General features: G+C 38.4%; 1 protein-coding gene across 1 annotated transcript in view; it reads right to left on the minus strand.

Moving 5' to 3' along the window:
• gnav1 (guanine nucleotide binding protein (G protein) alpha v1) overlaps positions 1 to 17953 on the minus strand; it is a 46977-nt gene extending 29024 nt beyond the window's left edge. The window contains exons 1-4 of the mRNA XM_022665384.2: positions 17293 to 17953; positions 15365 to 15456; positions 6994 to 7086; positions 4736 to 4896 (exon numbers count right to left, since the gene is read on the minus strand). Coding sequence (XP_022521105.1) covers positions 4736 to 4896; positions 6994 to 7086; positions 15365 to 15456; positions 17293 to 17422 — 476 coding nt within the window. The 5' untranslated portion in view covers positions 17423 to 17953. The remainder of the gene's footprint in view (positions 1 to 4735; positions 4897 to 6993; positions 7087 to 15364; positions 15457 to 17292) is intronic.
• Positions 17954 to 18380: the final 427 nt, after the last annotated feature.

An 18380-nucleotide genomic window follows, 5' to 3' on the forward strand; every position in this document is an offset into this window, starting at 1 on the left:
AAAACCACATCACATTCAAAACAGCACCAAACGCCGGCTGTAGACACGACCATACTGAGATGTTTACGCTTCTGCTTCTCTGAGCTGCTCACTGCCGGACCATCAGTCTGCTCGGCTGCATCGCTCATCTCATTCCATTCTGAAAGAGCCGTCAGTATCAGAGATGAGCTCTCAGATCAGTTTAGGGCGTTTTCACATCAGCACTCTTCGATCTGGAAAAACAGACTGGTTGGTTTGTACTCTTGATGCGGTTTGTTTGAGCAGGTGTGAAATCAGTAATCGCACTCAGGTACGGACCTGAACAACCACAGCGAGACCTGCAAGATGAGAATGTGATCTGGAATCGATCTGAACCGACTATCACAAATACTCCTCATGTTTGATCTTAACTGCTGTTCAGGTGCAGTTAAACCTGATTTATTACCAGGATAATTATCACAGCTTTGAACAAACGCTGTCTCCCTGCTGCAGCTTCATGCATTACTATACGCGCTTTCAGACTTACTTTCAGACAGCTCTGACCAATCAGAGCAGACAGCATGCTCACATATGGTTTGGTGGTGCACATTTATGTGCGTTTAGCTTTGTGCCTGTGTGAAAACAAACCAAACACTCCAAGAAAACAAACCAATCAACTGATTCGGACCAGAGAAACGAACTACAGGTGTTAAAACGCCCTAAATTACAAAATACTGCACACTTTGCACCTTTGTCACATTCAGAAAGATAAGATAAGGTAGGCAGACAGACAGACAGACAAATAAGAAGAGATACAGACAGTTTTTTTCTGTGTGTTTTGGTTTGGTTAGATAAGAGATGAAGATGATGCTGAAGGTGTTGACTTAAGAAGACCACCGGATACAAACACCTACTGATACACCTGACCTTTCAGACTGAGAGAGAACGAGAAAGAGAGAGAGAGAGAAAGAGAGATTAAGAGAGAGAATGAATGAGAGTGAAAAAGAGAACAAGACCAAGAGAGAGAGAGAACAAGACAGTGAAAGAGAGAATAATACAGACTGAAAGAGAGAAAGAGAGAGAACGAGAGAGAGACAAAAGGAGAGAATGAGAGAAAGAATTCGGGAATATAAGAGAGAGAGAGAGCAAGAGAGAGACAGAAGGAGAGAGAACGAGAGAGAAAATGAGAAAGAGAGAGGGTTGGGCTCATATTTTAACAGTATATACAGCGGTTTGATCCTGACAAGTATAGCAATACCAGTACACACTCTATATTTCTCACTAGAAATATAGAAATTGTGTGTGTGTGTGTGTGTGTGTGTGTGTTGTGAAAGTGGAATAATTCCATCATATCAGTCTCTCCAGGTTTGCGCGCACACACACAAACACACACACACACAGACACACACACACAGACACACACACACAGACACACACACACACACACACAGTCTGCTACACTAATTGCCATTTAAGATACAAATCGTCACACACCCCCACATGGAGGCACACACACACACACACACACACACCTCTGACTCGGATCCTCATTTGCTGTGACACACTCCACACTGCTGCCGTGTGGGGGAACTACAGGCTGCCTAGTTTAAATAATTACCCTCCTGCTGCTTTATCTCACACACACACACACACTCACACACGATGCATGCAGAGGTTTCTTTAAGTAGTGACTAGCGACCTGACGCAGTCCCACACACACACACACACACACACACACACACACAGTTCAGTGTCACCCATCGTCCACAACATGTCCAAATATTTGTGGACACCCCCTCTAATAAATGCATTCTGCTACCATAAGTATAAGTTTCCCATTGCTGACACAGATGTGCAACCGCACACACACACACACACACAGCTTGTCTAGTCCCTGTATAAAAGTACTGCCAATAGAATAGGACTTCCTGAAGCTGATAAATATGAACCTTTTGGATCTATATCTAACAGCATGTATGAGCCAGAGGGGTATGTATAAGGTAGGGTCGTGTAATATATCGTTTCCGCGTCGTCATAGCAATGTGTGTATGTGCGATAATCACATCACAGGATTAGTAATGTATCATGTAGGGGTGGGCAATATTATATCATACAATATATCGTGACACAGAAATATTGTAATATTAAAAATCCATATCGTGATCATAGAGATGTTCTGTCTTAAAAGTAGTCTATTATTTACTGTGAAGCTTTAGGTGAATTTATTTATTTTAGTTTGCAGTTTATATGCATGCACTAAATATTCTGCAATATTTTTTGCTGCATTATATTATTTTATGCTATATTATTTATTTTGCCACATTATGATTATGCTGTTATACTCTTATACTATATCCCTGAAATTAATTAATTATTTTACTGTTTTCCTATATCGCCAAGTATATAGTTATCGCAAAAATACCCTGAAATATCGTGATATTATTTTAGAGCCATATCGCCCACCCCTAGTATCACGTAAAGCAAATACCGTATTTTTTGCACTCTTAATTAGAAGGTGCAGTCGCTCATCAATAAACGTCTATTTTCTGGTCTGTTTTCATACATAAAGCACATCGGATTATAAGTAGTAGTATTACTAGTAGTAAGGAACAAAAGTAAGTAAGTAAACAAATTCCTAAATCTTTAAATTCTTAAATTTCTATAATTCTTAAAAAAAAAAAAGACGAGTCAGACAAGTCAAATGAGTGCTTGATGTTAATCTTTTCTCCTGAAAACTGTTTATTTGGGTGAGTAAAGTGCTTCCAGATTTACCTCTGGATGGTGAAAGAGCTAGCGCTTTGCGCAGTCAGCAGCTAATGCTAATATTACTACTGCTCCTGCAGGGCTATTAGTGTTAGCAGAAGTTTACAAGCCAAAAATACTCACATCTGAACGGCCAAAGAGCTAGGGCTTAGTGCATTTAGCGAGTAATGCTAATGCTGCTCCAGCAGTGTTAGTCAGGGATAGCAGCAGGCTACAGCCTGATAATACTCACTTCTCAATGGCGAAAAAGCTAGTGCTTAGCGTGGTTAGCGGCTAATGCTAATACTGCTGGAGAACTAAACTGAAACTCCTGTATAACTCTGTACTTCAGTCCAGCGTATTTACTGCTCCTTAATACCTGACTGGTAGAATTCATACGTAAGGAGCACCAGATTATAAGGAGCTCTGATGATTTTGGGGAAAATTAAAGGATTTTTAGTGCACCTTATAGTGTGAAAAATACGGTAATATTAAACAGACAGGTCATGCCACAACTTGCTTGATACTAAAGAAAATTTCACTCTGTCAAACTCTTCTTTTCATCTCCAGAAATCCAGGGTTAAACATGAAAATATCAATGAAAAATGAAAATATATGAGAATGAAGAGCATAATTTCAGTTTAATTACATTAATATTCCACAGTTATGTATGTAATACATAATAGAAATTCTGCTCTGTTCATCCTTCAACCAACAGACGCAGGAATCGACACACACATCCACTCCTGCATCATTAAACAGCCGTGAAATTTCCCTCAGGGCTGAACGATTCCAATATTAGCAGAACATGAATAAAAGCCGGACGTCACCCCACAGGTCAATCGACCAATTAGAGTTCAGTAAAAATTAGTGGACTCATTTTAAAATCCTGATCTATCAGTACAGTATCTGTTAAACATATTCATACAATATGCAAACGACCCGCAGTCATGAATTACAATGGCCCTCAAGACGTCCCTCTTCACACATTCATAGCTCCATTAATCACAGCTCTATTAATCACAGCTCTATTAATCGAGCTCAGATTAAACGCTGGATCCTCGGCTCTGCGGGAAAATAGAGTTAATAGAGTTTAGATACTCTACCCGAGATTTCCTCCAATGCTTATTCCTCACTGATGTACCGATACTCCAGTATCTTATAAATGCAAATCTTAAGAATCTTAAAAAATCCAAAAATGAAATCTGGATTTTAGCTCAATAATATGAACACAAGAAATGAGATAGAAAAGATCAGGATTTTTGCTCAGTAATTAAGATAAAGAAAACCAGACAAAGAAACCTGGATTTTATTACAGTTCAGTAATCAGTTTTCATGATATCTGATAGATAAATCTGAATTTACCTGCAGAAATCAAGTTGGAGTTTCAATAGAGAAATTCAATAGAGGACTATTGTTTTCAGAATAAAAAAAGCAAATTCCTTCAAGAAAGGTTGTAAAAAAAAACTGGATTTTAGTGAAAGCAGCATTTTTTTATACAAGAAAGTAGATTTTAGTTGAGTCTATATCAAATATCTGATACTGATACAGATACTGATATCACACATTTATAACGCACAGAAATCGACTGCACACCCTGGTATAACTTTATAACTTTAAAACTATTACAAATAAATAAAAATGAGTTTAAATCAATTAATTTTATAGTAGTGCAGCCAGTGTGGATCAGTTGATATATAGGATGGTCCTTATGCTGCATTCAATTAATATGAGTATCAGCAAGTATCAGTTTAAAAAGTATTGGCTATTATAAAGCTATTATAGTTGTTATGCCGATATAATTCTCAAAACACCCTGCCTTCCCTAAAATTTGTAAATTAATACAATATATAAAATTAAAGAAATTGGTTGATACAAAATCAAGAAGTCTTGTTTTTAAAAAATAAGACAATAACATTTTTTTTTATCAAATCAAGAAATTTAGATGTGTGTGTAGATTTCAACCAGGTTTCACATTTTCAAAATATTAAGTATTTATCTATGAAGTGTGTGTGTGTGTGTGTGTGTTACTCACTAAAGCGCAGAGTCATTAAGCTCGTACTCGTATCCGCGGGCAGCCGCTGACCGCACCCCCTGATCCGCCCACAGACAGCAGAGGGCGTGGCCAACAAACGGAAACAGCACCTGTTCTTCATCAAAGCACCGCCCACACGAGAGCACAGAGTGAGCATGGACCTGTTACACACACACACACACACATTAAACAACAGCCTGTACAGTAGTGTTTGTTCAAATTCAATTCAGTCATTTAGAGTCATTTGAAGTCCGCGGGGGCGAGAAGATCCCCTCCTGCCCCTCCTGCACCACAGTTACCTGATAATTACCTGCTCAGGTTCAGATAATCACTCTGATAATCACAGCACACCACTGCAAACAAGCATGACGACTCTGAACTGATGAAAATTCACATTTCCTCTCTCTATCCAATCAGATACGACTTGTTCACTGTCTGAATTTAGCTTCCCCAGTTTAGTGTGGAACATAATGAGCCTAACCACGTCACATTAACACAGATTTCATACACAACGCACATAATTCCATTTTAAATAATGATCCAGATTTAAACAGTCCACATTAAAGACCTGAAGGATTTTAGCCTGATAATCCTGTTTCAAGAACCTCAATAAAGTGACCAGGATTCACCTTAATAAACAGATTTTGAAAAATTCCAAAAAGATAATCTGGATTTAAAACTACTGAATTTAAGAAAGCTGAATTTAGGACCAGTGTCCGAATATAAATCAATTTAAAATCAATGATGAGGCATAGATTTTTTCCTGAATTTCCTGAATTTAGGTTCAAAAAATCAAATTAAGAGTCCCGAATAAGCTTGATGATTTAAGTTCAGTAATTACACTTTAAGAAAAAAACAAAGGAATTAATACCACTAATCTGAATTCAAGAAATCAAACTAAACAACCAGTAAATAAGACCAATATGCCAAATATAAGAAATGTAAGGAATATACATTTTATTAAGTAGCTGTGATTATAATTCAGTAATCCAATTTTGGAAAAAAACTAATTTAAAACCAATAATCTGGATTTAAGAAACCAGTCCTCAAAAAATTAAAAGATACCAATATTTCATACTCAAGAAATCTGATAAAGGATCAGCAAACAGATTTTACAAAATCCAACAAATCTGGATCTGAATTTGGAATCTGGATTTAAGAAATCAGATTAGGAAATCTCAATGTTCCAGACTCAAGAAATCTGAAGAATAAACCTGGATTTAAACCCAATAACAAAGTATTTAAAACATCTTAAAACACAACGGTGGGGGGCTGAGGAATGTGGGGAGCAATCCGGTGGGTTTTTGGTGGAACTCTGGAATGTTCTGGAATGCAGCGTTTTAATAGAACAGAGCTGAGTAAACAAAGGAGGGTCTTCACACACACATTTCAGTGTGTAATAGTGAACGTGTGTGTGTGTGTGTGTGTGTGTTTGAATGCGAGTGTGTATTTTGTACTTTGTGTAGTCCAAATCCCCATAATCATTCTGTACATCATTAAATCCATTAAAACTACAGCTTTTATTAGAGGGAAGTAAAAGAGACGGAAAAGGTGAAACAGGCTGTAAGTGATGAAGTGAAGATCTGGTTCTCTCTGAAAGTCTGCTGACATCTAGTGGAGCTTCTGATCTACTGAGGTGGAGCTTTTACACAGGACTGGACTGCTTTTACTCACCATTAAATCTACTATTAAATTTTACTATATTATTTCCCTCTTAGACCAAAGATAGCTTAGCCTAAACATGTATATAAAATTCTCAAAATATATTTTTATCTTACTTTTCAAAGAAAAAGTGATTGCAAACCTAAAGTTAAACAATACATATTGAACATGGAAGTTAATCTACACCGATTTCTCTCCTGAAAACTGTTTAACTGGGTAAAAAAAGCGCTTCCCTAGAATTTAGCTTTACTCTGAAGCTGGGAGGCAACAAATCAGGTTTTTATTTTTATGTTATTTACGTTATACTCCTGTTTTAAGTTTATAAGAGTTTAAATGGGTCTTTGCTCAGATACAGGGCTCTTTACTGTGTATTTTTATATCTGATAACTGATTAAACTATAATTTCGCTTTAATCGAGTGAGAGGAGGAGGAGGAGGAGGAGGGTGAAAGTCTGAAGTCGATACAGGAGCCAATAAACTGATTTAAACCTCTAAATAAAGAGATCAAGGAGCGTTCATGTGACTTTGTCCTCATAACTATAAATATATAAGTGTGTGTGTGTGTGTGTGTGTGTGTGTGTGTATGTGTGTCTGAACCTTGTTCTTGTTGTTGGCCAGGTTGATACGGAGGACGCCCATCCCGTGCAGAACAAACTTCATTGAGTTTAGAAGATTGTCCAAAACAGCCAACTGCAAACACAACAACACCATTAACATACGCACACAATCAGCCCTGTGTGTGTGTGTGTGTATTAGTGTGACTGAGAGTGTGAGTGAGAGAGAGAGAGAGAGAGAGAGAGGGAGGGAAAGAGAGAGTTAGAGGGGAAGAGAGAGAAAAAAGTAAAGTAAGAGTAAAGTAAGAGAGTGAGCAGAAGGAATAAGACGATGAGAGTGGAGAAAGCAAGAAGAATGACAAAGAAACAGAAAAAGTGAGAGAGCAACAAGAAGAAAACAGAGGGAAAGAAAATGGGAAAGTGTAAAAGCACTAGAAGTAGACATAGAGACATAGAGAGGAATGAAAAAGAGGAGAGTTAGAGAAGAACAAGAGCAATAAGAGAGAGAAAAGAAAGAGTAACAGAGAAACATAAGGAAGAAAAGAAATAGAAGATGAGAGAAAAGTGAAGAAAGAAAGAAAGAAAGAAATAGAAAATGGGAAAGAGTGAAAGATCAAGAAGATGAAACATCGAGAGAAAAGAAAGAGAGGAGTGAGAGAAGAACAAGAGCAAGAGCAAGAAGAGACAAAAGAAAGAAAGAAAAAAAGAGTGAAAGTAAGAGAGAAAAGAGAAGTAGTGAGAGCTAGAACAAGATAAGTGGTGAGAGGAAAGAGTGAGAGAAAAAAAGAGTAAAAGTAAAAGTAAGCCAAACTGAAGAAAGAAAAGAAAAACAAAAAAGGAGGAAAGAAAGAGATAGGAGAGAGGGTGAGAAGTGAGAGAAAGAAAGAAAGAAAGAAAGAAAGAAAGAAAGAAAGAAAGAAAGAAAGAAAGAGACAGATAGAAAATGGGAGAGTGAAAGAGATAAAGAGAAAAGAAAAAGAGGACAGTAAGAGAAGAAAGCAAGAGTAAAGGAGACAGAGGATGAAAGTAAACTAAACAGAAGAAAGAAAGAAACAAGCAAGAGATCAATACCAAACAAACTTAAAATCATTTTAATAACTTATATAACATAGTTTAACTCTAATCAGATTTGTATTACTGATATAAACCCTGGTTGTTAATTAATAGGTTTGGAGCAATGTGCCAGGTGCATAACTCCATTTAGTGGATGAACAAGAAACTGCAGCATCCTGTGAACAAAGAGCCTCTACAATGTCCCTCACACAGAGCTGCTGTAATGCTTATCTCCTAAATATGATGTGCTTTTTTTAATGGAATTGGCTAAATTTGAGAAATATCATCCAACCTTAATATACACTGAGCTATCTTTCCATTTCTAAGATCCATTCCACACTATTAATCACTATTAATGTCACAACACCAGGAGGGTGAAGAAGACTAGCACACGCCTCCTCCAACACATGTGAAGTCAGACTCCACCTCTTTTTGAACTGCTGCTGATGCAGCATTGCCGAGTAGCATCATAGCGCTAACACTCGGAGGAAAGAGCAGCAACTCTGTGGGTTCTGATACATCAGCTCACAGACGCAACCTTGTGCTGATCCACATCACCCTAGGAGTGATGAGGGGAAAAAGAGAGCGCCATCTACTGTACTGTACCCACCCAGAGAGAGCAAGGACAACTGTGCTCTCTCAGGGCTCTGGCAGCTAATGGCAAGCTACATGACTGGGATTCGAACCACTTGGCACCCCAAAAAACAGCCTTTCTGCCACAAATCTCTGGAAAGTTCAACAAGCTGAACCACAAATTCTGATATAATAACGTCAACATTTTACCAATTTACAGTTTCTGCAACTTTTAAGTACATTTTATAATCTGAACTCTAAATTCATGTATCTTTAAGCTAATTATGCTGCGCATTAGCATCTCAGAGCTGCTAATGGTATTTACCTCCTACAGAGTTTTTGATCTCAGTGCTGCGCGAGTGTGTGAGTGTGTGTATGTGTGCGTATGAGTGTGTGTTTGTGTTCAGAGGGCTTCAGTGACTCCACATTATCAGTAACACTGAAGTGAACCTGTGGGTGTGTGAGAATCACCTCACGCTCAGCAGGCGCTGGTGTGCGACGGTGATAAGGTATCGTGGTGACGTGGTTATGGGTTCTGGGCTTTGTGGAGAGCAGGGCTCATTATCTGCTGTTTACTGTGTGACGCATAGAGTCGATACGGTCGGGCCTGCCGGGCATCCCCGATCTCCGAGGCCTTCGGAGGACACCATCAGCTCACTAATACTCAATAATGATGACGTCTAAACTAGCGTACTTGTGGCAATGTGTCATTTTTAAAGTGAAAAATGATCAAAGAGAACATTCAGTTTGTTTACACGCTAAGGGCTCTATCTTACACCCTGCGCAAGGTGCATCGTGATGCTCATTACTATCGTATACCCCGTCAACAGTCTATTTTCACGGCTTGCACCAACATCATTAAAACAGCGTCAGAGTTTAGGAATATATCTACACTGATGGTTTGGTGTGGTGGTCTGGAAGTAAGGTGAGTTCAGGTAAATTTCTGGCGTATTTCTATCTTGGCAGCAGGAAACACAGGAGCTTCACTGACTGAATAAAACCCTGACAACAGTCAACAGTCAGCCTTCCAATCGTATCTTAGCGTCCTCGGCATGCATACACCACACTCGAGCTTTTACTTCAACAATAAACAGAATAAAAAAAAATAAATAAACATTACTGATCCCATAAATAAGCAGCTGGTGTGTCTACACAGTGTGAACGAGCAGATCAGCATCCTTTACTCAGACAGAAGCAGAAAAGCGCAGCGCTGTTAAGATATGAACGTGCCAAAGTCAGAGCTCCCCTGTCTCTTAAAGGGAATGACGACTAGCACACTGATTGGTTTATTTCACATTAAGCCCATAACACACCTAAGATTAATTAAGAGAATTAGTTAATGCCTTTTGGGTGTTTTAAGCCAAGCAAGTCATATTTTTAGCGCCCTCAATATACCAAAGACCCTAAATCCAGCTGCACGATTCTGCAATTGAGCAGTGCGCTCATTTTACTGAACTAGACAGACACGTTGGCTAGATGTTAACTGTGCTACAGTAATTGAGGTTGGCTAGATGGTAACTGCTCTAGCCATGGCTAGTTAGACGTTATTTATTCTAAGGTTGACCAGACGTTACCTACTCCAGCTAAAGTTGCTTAGAAGGTAACTACTCTAACGAATGTTAGCTAAATGTTAACTATTCTAACTAAAGTTGGCCAGATGTTAAATATTCTGGCTAATGTTAGCCAGATGCTAACTACTTCAGGTACGTTGTTTAGATGGTAATTACTCTAACGAATGTTAGCTAGATGTTAACTATTCTAATGAATGTTGGCCAGATGTTAGCTACTCCAGCTGAAGTTGTTTAGATGTTAACCACTCCAGCTGACGCTGATAAGACAGCAACTACTTAAATGAATGTTAGCTAAATATTAACTACTCCAGCTAAAGTTATTTATATGGTAACTACTCTTAACCAATGCTAGCTAGATGTTAATTTTTCTAACTAAGGTTGACCATACAGTACCTACTCCTGCTAAAGTTGGTTAGCTTGATGTTAACTATTCTAACTAATGTTGGCCAGATGTTAAATATTTCGCCTAAAGATTTTTAGATAGTAACTACTCTAACGAATGTTAGCTAGATGTTAACTAATTTAATTAAGTTGGCCAGATGTTAAAAATTTTAATGAATGTTGGCCAGATGTTAACTATTCTAACGAATGTTGCCCAGATGTTAACTATTTTAGCTAATGATTTTTATTAGCTTGATGTTAACTATTCTTACTTAAGTTGGCCAGATGTTAACTATTCTAACGAATGTTGGCCAGATGTTAGCAACTCCAGCTGACGTTGGTTAGATGGTAACTACTTAAATGAATGTTAGCAAGATGTTAACTATTCTAAGTAAAGTCGGTCAGATGTTAAAAATCTAACGAATGTTGGCCAGATGTTAACTATTTCAGCTAATGATTTTAGATAGTAACTACTCTAACCAACATTAGCTTGATGTTAACTATTCTAACGAATGTTAGCCAGACGTTAACTACTCCAGCTAAAGTTATTTATATGGTGACTACTCTTAACCAATGTTAGCTAGATTCAAATTTTTGAATCTAACGCTGCCCAGACATAACCTACTCCAGCTAAAGTTGGTTAGATAGTTACTACTTAAAAAATGTTAGCTAGATGTTAACTATACTAACGAATGTTAGCTGGATGTTAATTACTCCAGCTACAGCAGTTTCCGTATCTGGTGCCGTGCTAACTGGTGGGACGTATGTTTCGATGACCTGTTTAGCTACATTAGCTTCTTCACTCCAGAGTAAATCGACAGAAGCTTCTTCAGTCCTCTGCTGCAGGACTCGTCCTGGTTTCTGAGATTAGCGTCGACTGAACGGCAGCATGAGTCACTGCACTGGTCAAACCCTGCCCCTCCTCCTGGTCAGCAGCTCTGTCGCTCCAAAACAAACACATTCTTGGCCTTTTCTCTGCTCGGGTTTGCTGGAGGGGAGATGTGAGGGCCGAGGGTTTTCCAGGACAGAGCTGGAGAGAAGCTGTTTATTAAAAGCCTTTCTGTGTTGTTCCAAAGCTCAGGAATGTCTTTATAGTTCAGCGGCTTTATCCGGCATTATTGATTTCTTTTTGGAGCGGTCTGCGATTCAACATTTCTATCCATCTACAAGAATCAGTACTTTAGCTACAGGCTGCAGCTATGCACGCAATTTACAAGTACATTTAAAAAAGGAGAACTTGAGAAGAATTCCTTGAATTCGGCGCATCTTCACCTTTCTGTAAAATGCCGGCACTCTTTTTATGCTGAAAGTAATCAATCATGCATAACATGTTCATATGGCATGTATAAACTTTATCATAGCACTGACCCTGCAATGTGATTGGCTGAAAGTCCTTCTAGGAGTGACACTATCAGCCGGTAATACACTGTAACCGAAGCTCTCTATGTATTACTCTGCCACATACAGGTGACCTAGCAACAGTGCAGCGCTTACAAGCCAAATACAAAACAAACAGTGAAGCTACAAACAGAGCAGCAATGGAATTATTTTAACTGCCCGAGTTTTTATAATCAAACAGATCCTATTTTCTCTTTAAAATCTTTCAATAAACAGTGATAAAGGTACTGCGGTATAATCATAACCAATATAATCGCACTATGGCTTACATTACTTTAATGAATGAATGAATGAATGTATGTATAGTCACAGGAAGGCAGGATTGTGATACATTAATTTAAATGTATATAATTTTTGTATAATTTATGTTTAAAAAGGCTTGTCTATCAATGCAATGTCTTACGGTTTTTAGGTTGGGTGGTTGCTGTGGTTTTCCAGATGGTGGCTAGGGTGGTGTAAAGGGGTTACTTTAGCATATTAGTTTTAGTAACAGACAAAATGTGTCATTAATGCATTTAAGTATTTTTGTCTGCAGACTCATCTCATTCAGATTTAAGATCCAAAAAGAAATAATTTTGCCAGAGCTGAAATCATTATTATATATATATACATATTTATATATATATATATATATATATTTTTTTTTTTTTTTTTTTTACCTCATTATTATACTGTCTGCAATCAAATAAAATTAAAAAATAAAATTTTGTGAACTATATATTGCCCCGGGAATTTTTTTTATGACCATTAAATACCACTGACATAATAATGATAATACAATAGAATAACAAAGCAATTATACCATTTTAAAGACTAAAAGATTTGTATTTAATCATAGGAATTAAAGCAATATATACTATTTTCTTCACCTACTGCAGTCTATGCACACTGTGTGTATAGAGTACTGTTCACTGTATTATTATGTGAACATAAACACAATTAATCACAATAGACAATATCACAATTATCAAATATTATCAGTATCATATGTCTATATTGTTTGATAAATCAATAATGTAATTATCGTGAGGCCTGTACTGTTATCATGTTTCACTACAACCCAAAGTTCATTTCACACCGGATTTCTCTTTTTTTTTTTAAGAGAGAGCAATGATAAAATGAAAACAGAGACCATGAAAAAACAAAGAACAATAGAACAATAGGAACAGAGGGAACACACATGTTCAGACAGGCCCTGATCTCCCTCACTTCCTCACTTCACTCGTTTACTGAAAAAGGGTGGAGGATCTGACTGCACTCAGATCAGGATACTGGATGACCACCACCTCACCTCCTCTCCACCTCATCCTAAAGGTATTAAATATACTATATATAAGGTATTATTCACTGTAAAATATATGCTGTAAAACATCTAAACACCCTGAATCTCGTGCAGGAGGAAACGCCTGATCATTCTGTTCTGCTTTATTATCCACTCTGTTTAAAGAACGAGAGGAATGCAGCAGAGCGAGCTCCTCACCGTCAGATTAACCATTAACACAAACCTTATTAACCCAACAGTAACCCATCCAACCCTGCAGAGAGAGAGAGAGAGGTACAAGTAAAGAGAGAGAAAGAGGGAGAGAAAAACAGAGAGAGAGAGGTAAAGAGAGAAAGAGAGAGAGGGGGTAAAGAGAGAAAGAAATAACTAGAAACAGAGAGATGGGTAAAGAAAGAGAGAGAGAAATAGATAAAGAGAGAGAGAGGGACGTAAAGAGAGAGACAGAGAGAGAGAGAGAGAGAGAGAGAGAGAGAGAGGTAAAGATATATAGAAAGATATGTAAAAAACAGAGAGAGAGGGGTAAAGAGAGAAAGAGAGGGAGAGGGGGGTAAAGAGAGAAAGAAATAACTAGAGACAGAGAGAGAGAGGTAAAGAGAGAGAGAGAGAGAGAGAGAGAGAGAGAGAGAGAGAGAGAGAGAGAGAGAGAGAGAGAGACATAAAGAAAGAGACAGAGAGAGAGAGGTAAAGAGAGAGAGAAAGAGCTACAAAAAGAGAGAAAGAAAGAAAGGTAAAAGAGAGAGAGAGAGAGAGAGAGAGGTAAAGAGTAAGAGAGAGAGAGGTAAAGAGAGAAAGAGAGGGAGGTAAAGAGAGAAAGAGAGGGAGGTAAAGAGAGAAAGAGAGGGAGGTAAAGAGAGATAGGTGAAGAGAGAAAGAAATAGCTAGAGAGAGAGAGAGAGAGAGAGTGAGAGAGCGAGAGAGTGGGTAACACACCTCAAAATAAGACCTCTTAAATCCTGGGGACCCCACCAAACAGAAACTGATTATTAAGTAATGTAATTATTATAATAAACATAATTATTATTTTTATTATAAATGTAATTATTGTGTATGTTATGTATGTTTATATAATTGTTTTGTTAATTGTTATATTGCTTTGGCAACACTGTAACTAATGTCATGCTAATAAAGCTACACTGAATTGAAATGAATTGAACCGAATTGCAATACCCTACATATATATCAATATACATTATTAAATAAACATTTTGTAAATTAATGTATTGCTTTTTTCAAATATTTGAATTCATTTATTACCTTTTATTTGTCATAGTTTAATTATTATTTTTTATTTGTTAAATTGTTTGCTTTGGCCATAATTGTTATTTAGAATTCATGCCAATTAAGCTATTCAAATTAAGTTAAAAGAGAGAGAGAGAGAGAGAGAGAGAGAGAGAGAGAGAAAGAGAGAGAGAGAGAGAGAGAGAGAGAGAGATAATGAAAGAGAAAAAAGGGATAAAATTTTACAGAGAGAAACATTTACGGTAAAAGAGAGAGAAAATAGATTGATGGAGAATAAAAGAGAAATACACAAAAGAAAATAAATGAACAAAAAAAGAAAGAATAAGAACGAATAAAATAGAAACAGAGAATGAATGAGAAAGAGAAAAAATAAAAAACTTCATGGACAGAGATAGAGTGAGTGAGTGTGTGTGTGTAAGTCTGGGTGTGTGTATGTGTGTGTGTTTGTCTGGGTGTGTGTTTGGGTGTGTAGGTAGTGTATGATTACAAAGGCCTCAGGCAGAGAGTGAGTGTTTGACAGTTACAGTATCAAATGTATTACATCACACAAACACACACACACACACTAGACTGAGCTGTGTTTGTAGTGAAAGGAAGTCATGGTGGTTAGTGATAGACCCGTGATGATGTCAGCGGGGTCGCAGAGTTCACAACATCAAAAGACCTGCAGGCTGGATGTGTGTGTGTGTGTGTGTGTGTGTGTCTGCTTGTGTTTTCTTTTCCACTGGATTGTGAACAATGCTGTCACACACTGTCAGTCCAAACAGAACATTCAATCTGGACTCTAGCTGAGGAACATCTAGTGGAGGTTCTCCTCATCACAGGTTCTCACTGAGGCCGTGTTAATGCGAGTTAATGCATTATTTATATATTTGACATATATGTACACACACACACACCTGTCCAGGTGAGCTCACCTTAAAGCTGGCCAGCTCCTGCTGGTTGAAGCCGTGGCTGTGGATGATCTTCATCTGCTTCACCAGAGTACTTTTACCACTCTCAGCAGCTCCTGCACACACATGCATACACACACCCAAACACACACAATTTGTCAGCAATGGAAATCTCTCAGTCTTGCTCAGCATTTGGGGTATTGCCCTCTCTCTCTCAGTCTCTCTGTAACCTGGTTTCCATCCAAATGTTTCACAAACGTTTTGCACACTTATGAAATATGAGGAATAAGTCATGTCTCAATCCAGCACAGATCTGTGAGGAAACTTTAGATGAAGCAGATGCATCATTTAACTTAGTGTGCCTTTTAAGAGTCCACCAGGCAGTAAGAGCAGTGCCCACCTAATAAGTATAGGGTGCATGGGGAAGTATAGAAAGTGTGGGTAAGTATAGAGTAGTATAGGGTGTATAGGGAAGAACAGGAGTCTAAAAGCGGCGAGAGTGAAGTTTTAGTGCAGAAAAACAGGCCAAAGAGTCTAAAAGCGGAGAGGGTGCGCGTTTCTAGCGCAAAAAACGGGCCAAAGAGTCTAAAAGTGGAGAGGGTGTGCATTTCTAGCGCAAAAAAAAACGGCCAAAGAGTCTAAAAGCGGTGAGAGTGCGCGTTTCTAGCGCAGAAAACAGGCCAATGAGTCTGAAAGCAGAGAGGGTGTGCATTTCTAGAGCAGAAAACTGGCCAAAGAGTCTAAAAGTTGCCGTAATTAAGGAGTTTAAAAATTTAAGTAATCAGAAAAATGTATTATTTAAAGTGGTATATTTCATTATTTGTTTTATTACAGAGTCTGTGGCCCGTGACTTCAACTATATTTCTCCTTCTGGCCCCCAACAAAAAAAGTTTGGACACCCCTGGTTTAGGGAGTACAGAGTAATATGAGGAGTATATTGCATATAGGGTAGTATAGGAGAGTATTTGGAATATAGGGTAGTATATGAGAGTGTGGGGAAGTATAGGGGAGTATGATGGATTGTACAGAAGTACAGAAAGTGTAGGGTAAGGTGTTTAAAGAGTAAATGGGAGTGGGGAAGTGTTCGGCCGAAGTTTAACAGTAGTCCATTGTTGTGTATACACTGTATTTCAAAAACTAGTGGTTTGTCACATTGCCAGATGTACTTTATGCACCTTTTTAATCCATGTTTTAATAAGCATGTTTTAAGTTTGTTAAACCTGCCAGATAGAAACCCCATTTCTGTCTCTCTCACTCTCCGTTTAACTTTAAGAATCTCTCACTCTCTCTCTCTCTCTCTCGTTCTCTTTGTAAAACTCCCAGCCTATGTTCCTTACTCAGCATTTTTGCACATCTCTTTGTCTTTCTGTCCCTCTCTCTCTTCCTCTCAGTCTACTGTATGAGTTACAGTATTTGAGTTACTAGTCTCTATATGTGCTTCTGTCTCATTGTATGTCCCTCACAATATTTTCTCTTTGTAAAACTCCCAAACTATGTTCCTCACTATCTCTATCTCTATCTCTACCTAACTCTCACTCTATGTCCCTATGTGTGTTTGTCTCTTTCTCTCTTAGTACTCTTTGCCAATATCTCTCTCTCTCTCTCTCTCTCTCTCTTGGTCTATGTCCCCCATACTCAACATTTTTGTGGTACCTCTCTGTCTATCTTACTCAATGCCCCTCTCTCTCTCTCTGTCAATCTAGTGTATGTCCCTTACTCAGCATGTTAGTGGTCTCTATCTCTCTTTTTCTCTTTCTAACTTTTAGTCTATGTCTCTCACTCAGCAGTGAGAACTTCACTCCCACAGTACTATATCAGAGAGAGAGAGAGAGAGAGAGAGACAGAAAGAGACAGAATGTGTGTCTGTGTGAGTGAGAGAAAGAAGGAGAGAGACAGAAAGAGAGAGAGAGAGGGAGAGAGACAGTGTGTGTGTGTGTGTGTGTTTTACTCACCCAGCAGCAGGATCTTCACTATGTTCATCTCTCTCTTGGCGTGTTGGTACAGTTCTCTATCTATCTGCGCGCTCTGAATCTTCGCCTTCTTCCCTTCTTCTGTCACCTCGGAGCTGAAACACAGCCCCATCTCTCACACACATCTCTCACACACTCACTCACACACACACACACACACACACACACACACACACACACAAACACACACACACAGTCTCCTTCTCCCTTTCACACACACTCTTACACGGAGCTTCACATTTACAGTAAATCCACACAGAGGTAGTTGTAGAGCTCCAGAAGGTCCAGAGTGTTTAGTCCAGGTTTGGTCGGTGTTGAGTCCGGGTTTGGTCACGATTTAGTCGGGGTTTGGTGATCCCGGTGTCCGGTAGAGTAAATAAATCACAGTCAGTCCTCAGGAGAGCTGCTCACCTGAGCTCCACAGCGCCGCTCAAACTTCAGCACAAACTTTTACACCGCAATAAAACTCCTCTCTCCTGCTCCGGATCAGTTAATCCGCATTAAAACCTAAAAGAACCTGATTTAACATGGTTAACTTTGTTGTTTTTCCTCTGAAAACCTCCTCTTAAACCGCCGCTCGGTGTCCCGCACTGACCCACAGCGCTGAAACTCCTCTACACACCGCTCCACAGCAGCACTGCCAGAAAACTACCCCCGCCACAAACTGCACCCCGAGCAGGAAGTGACGACACGCCAACTTCTCAATATAGCTTACTTTTTGTAAAAATGTGAAAATATTTTATTTTATTTGATGTAAAACAAATATTAACCGTGTCTCTTAAAGATTAAATTTGTTATGTTTCCAGTACGAGTTAAACACATTTTCACACTCTTTAACTGCATTAAACTATAAATTCTTAATTATATGTACCATTTGAGTATTAATTGACTCTTCCCATCGTTTTTTCATTTATTTTAAAATGTTTAGTTGTGTCTCTAGTGTGAATGAATGCAATATAACCCTGATGTGCAGAAAATGGAGGTAGAGAAAGAGTTTCATGTGCAGCAAAAGAGAGACCTATATATTATATTTCACAAAGAACAAGAAAAAGTGGATTTCAGAGGAAGGA

Source organism: Astyanax mexicanus, chromosome 23, assembly GCF_023375975.1.
Source record: "Astyanax mexicanus isolate ESR-SI-001 chromosome 23, AstMex3_surface, whole genome shotgun sequence".
Classification (NCBI taxonomy): domain Eukaryota; kingdom Metazoa; phylum Chordata; class Actinopteri; order Characiformes; family Acestrorhamphidae; genus Astyanax; species Astyanax mexicanus.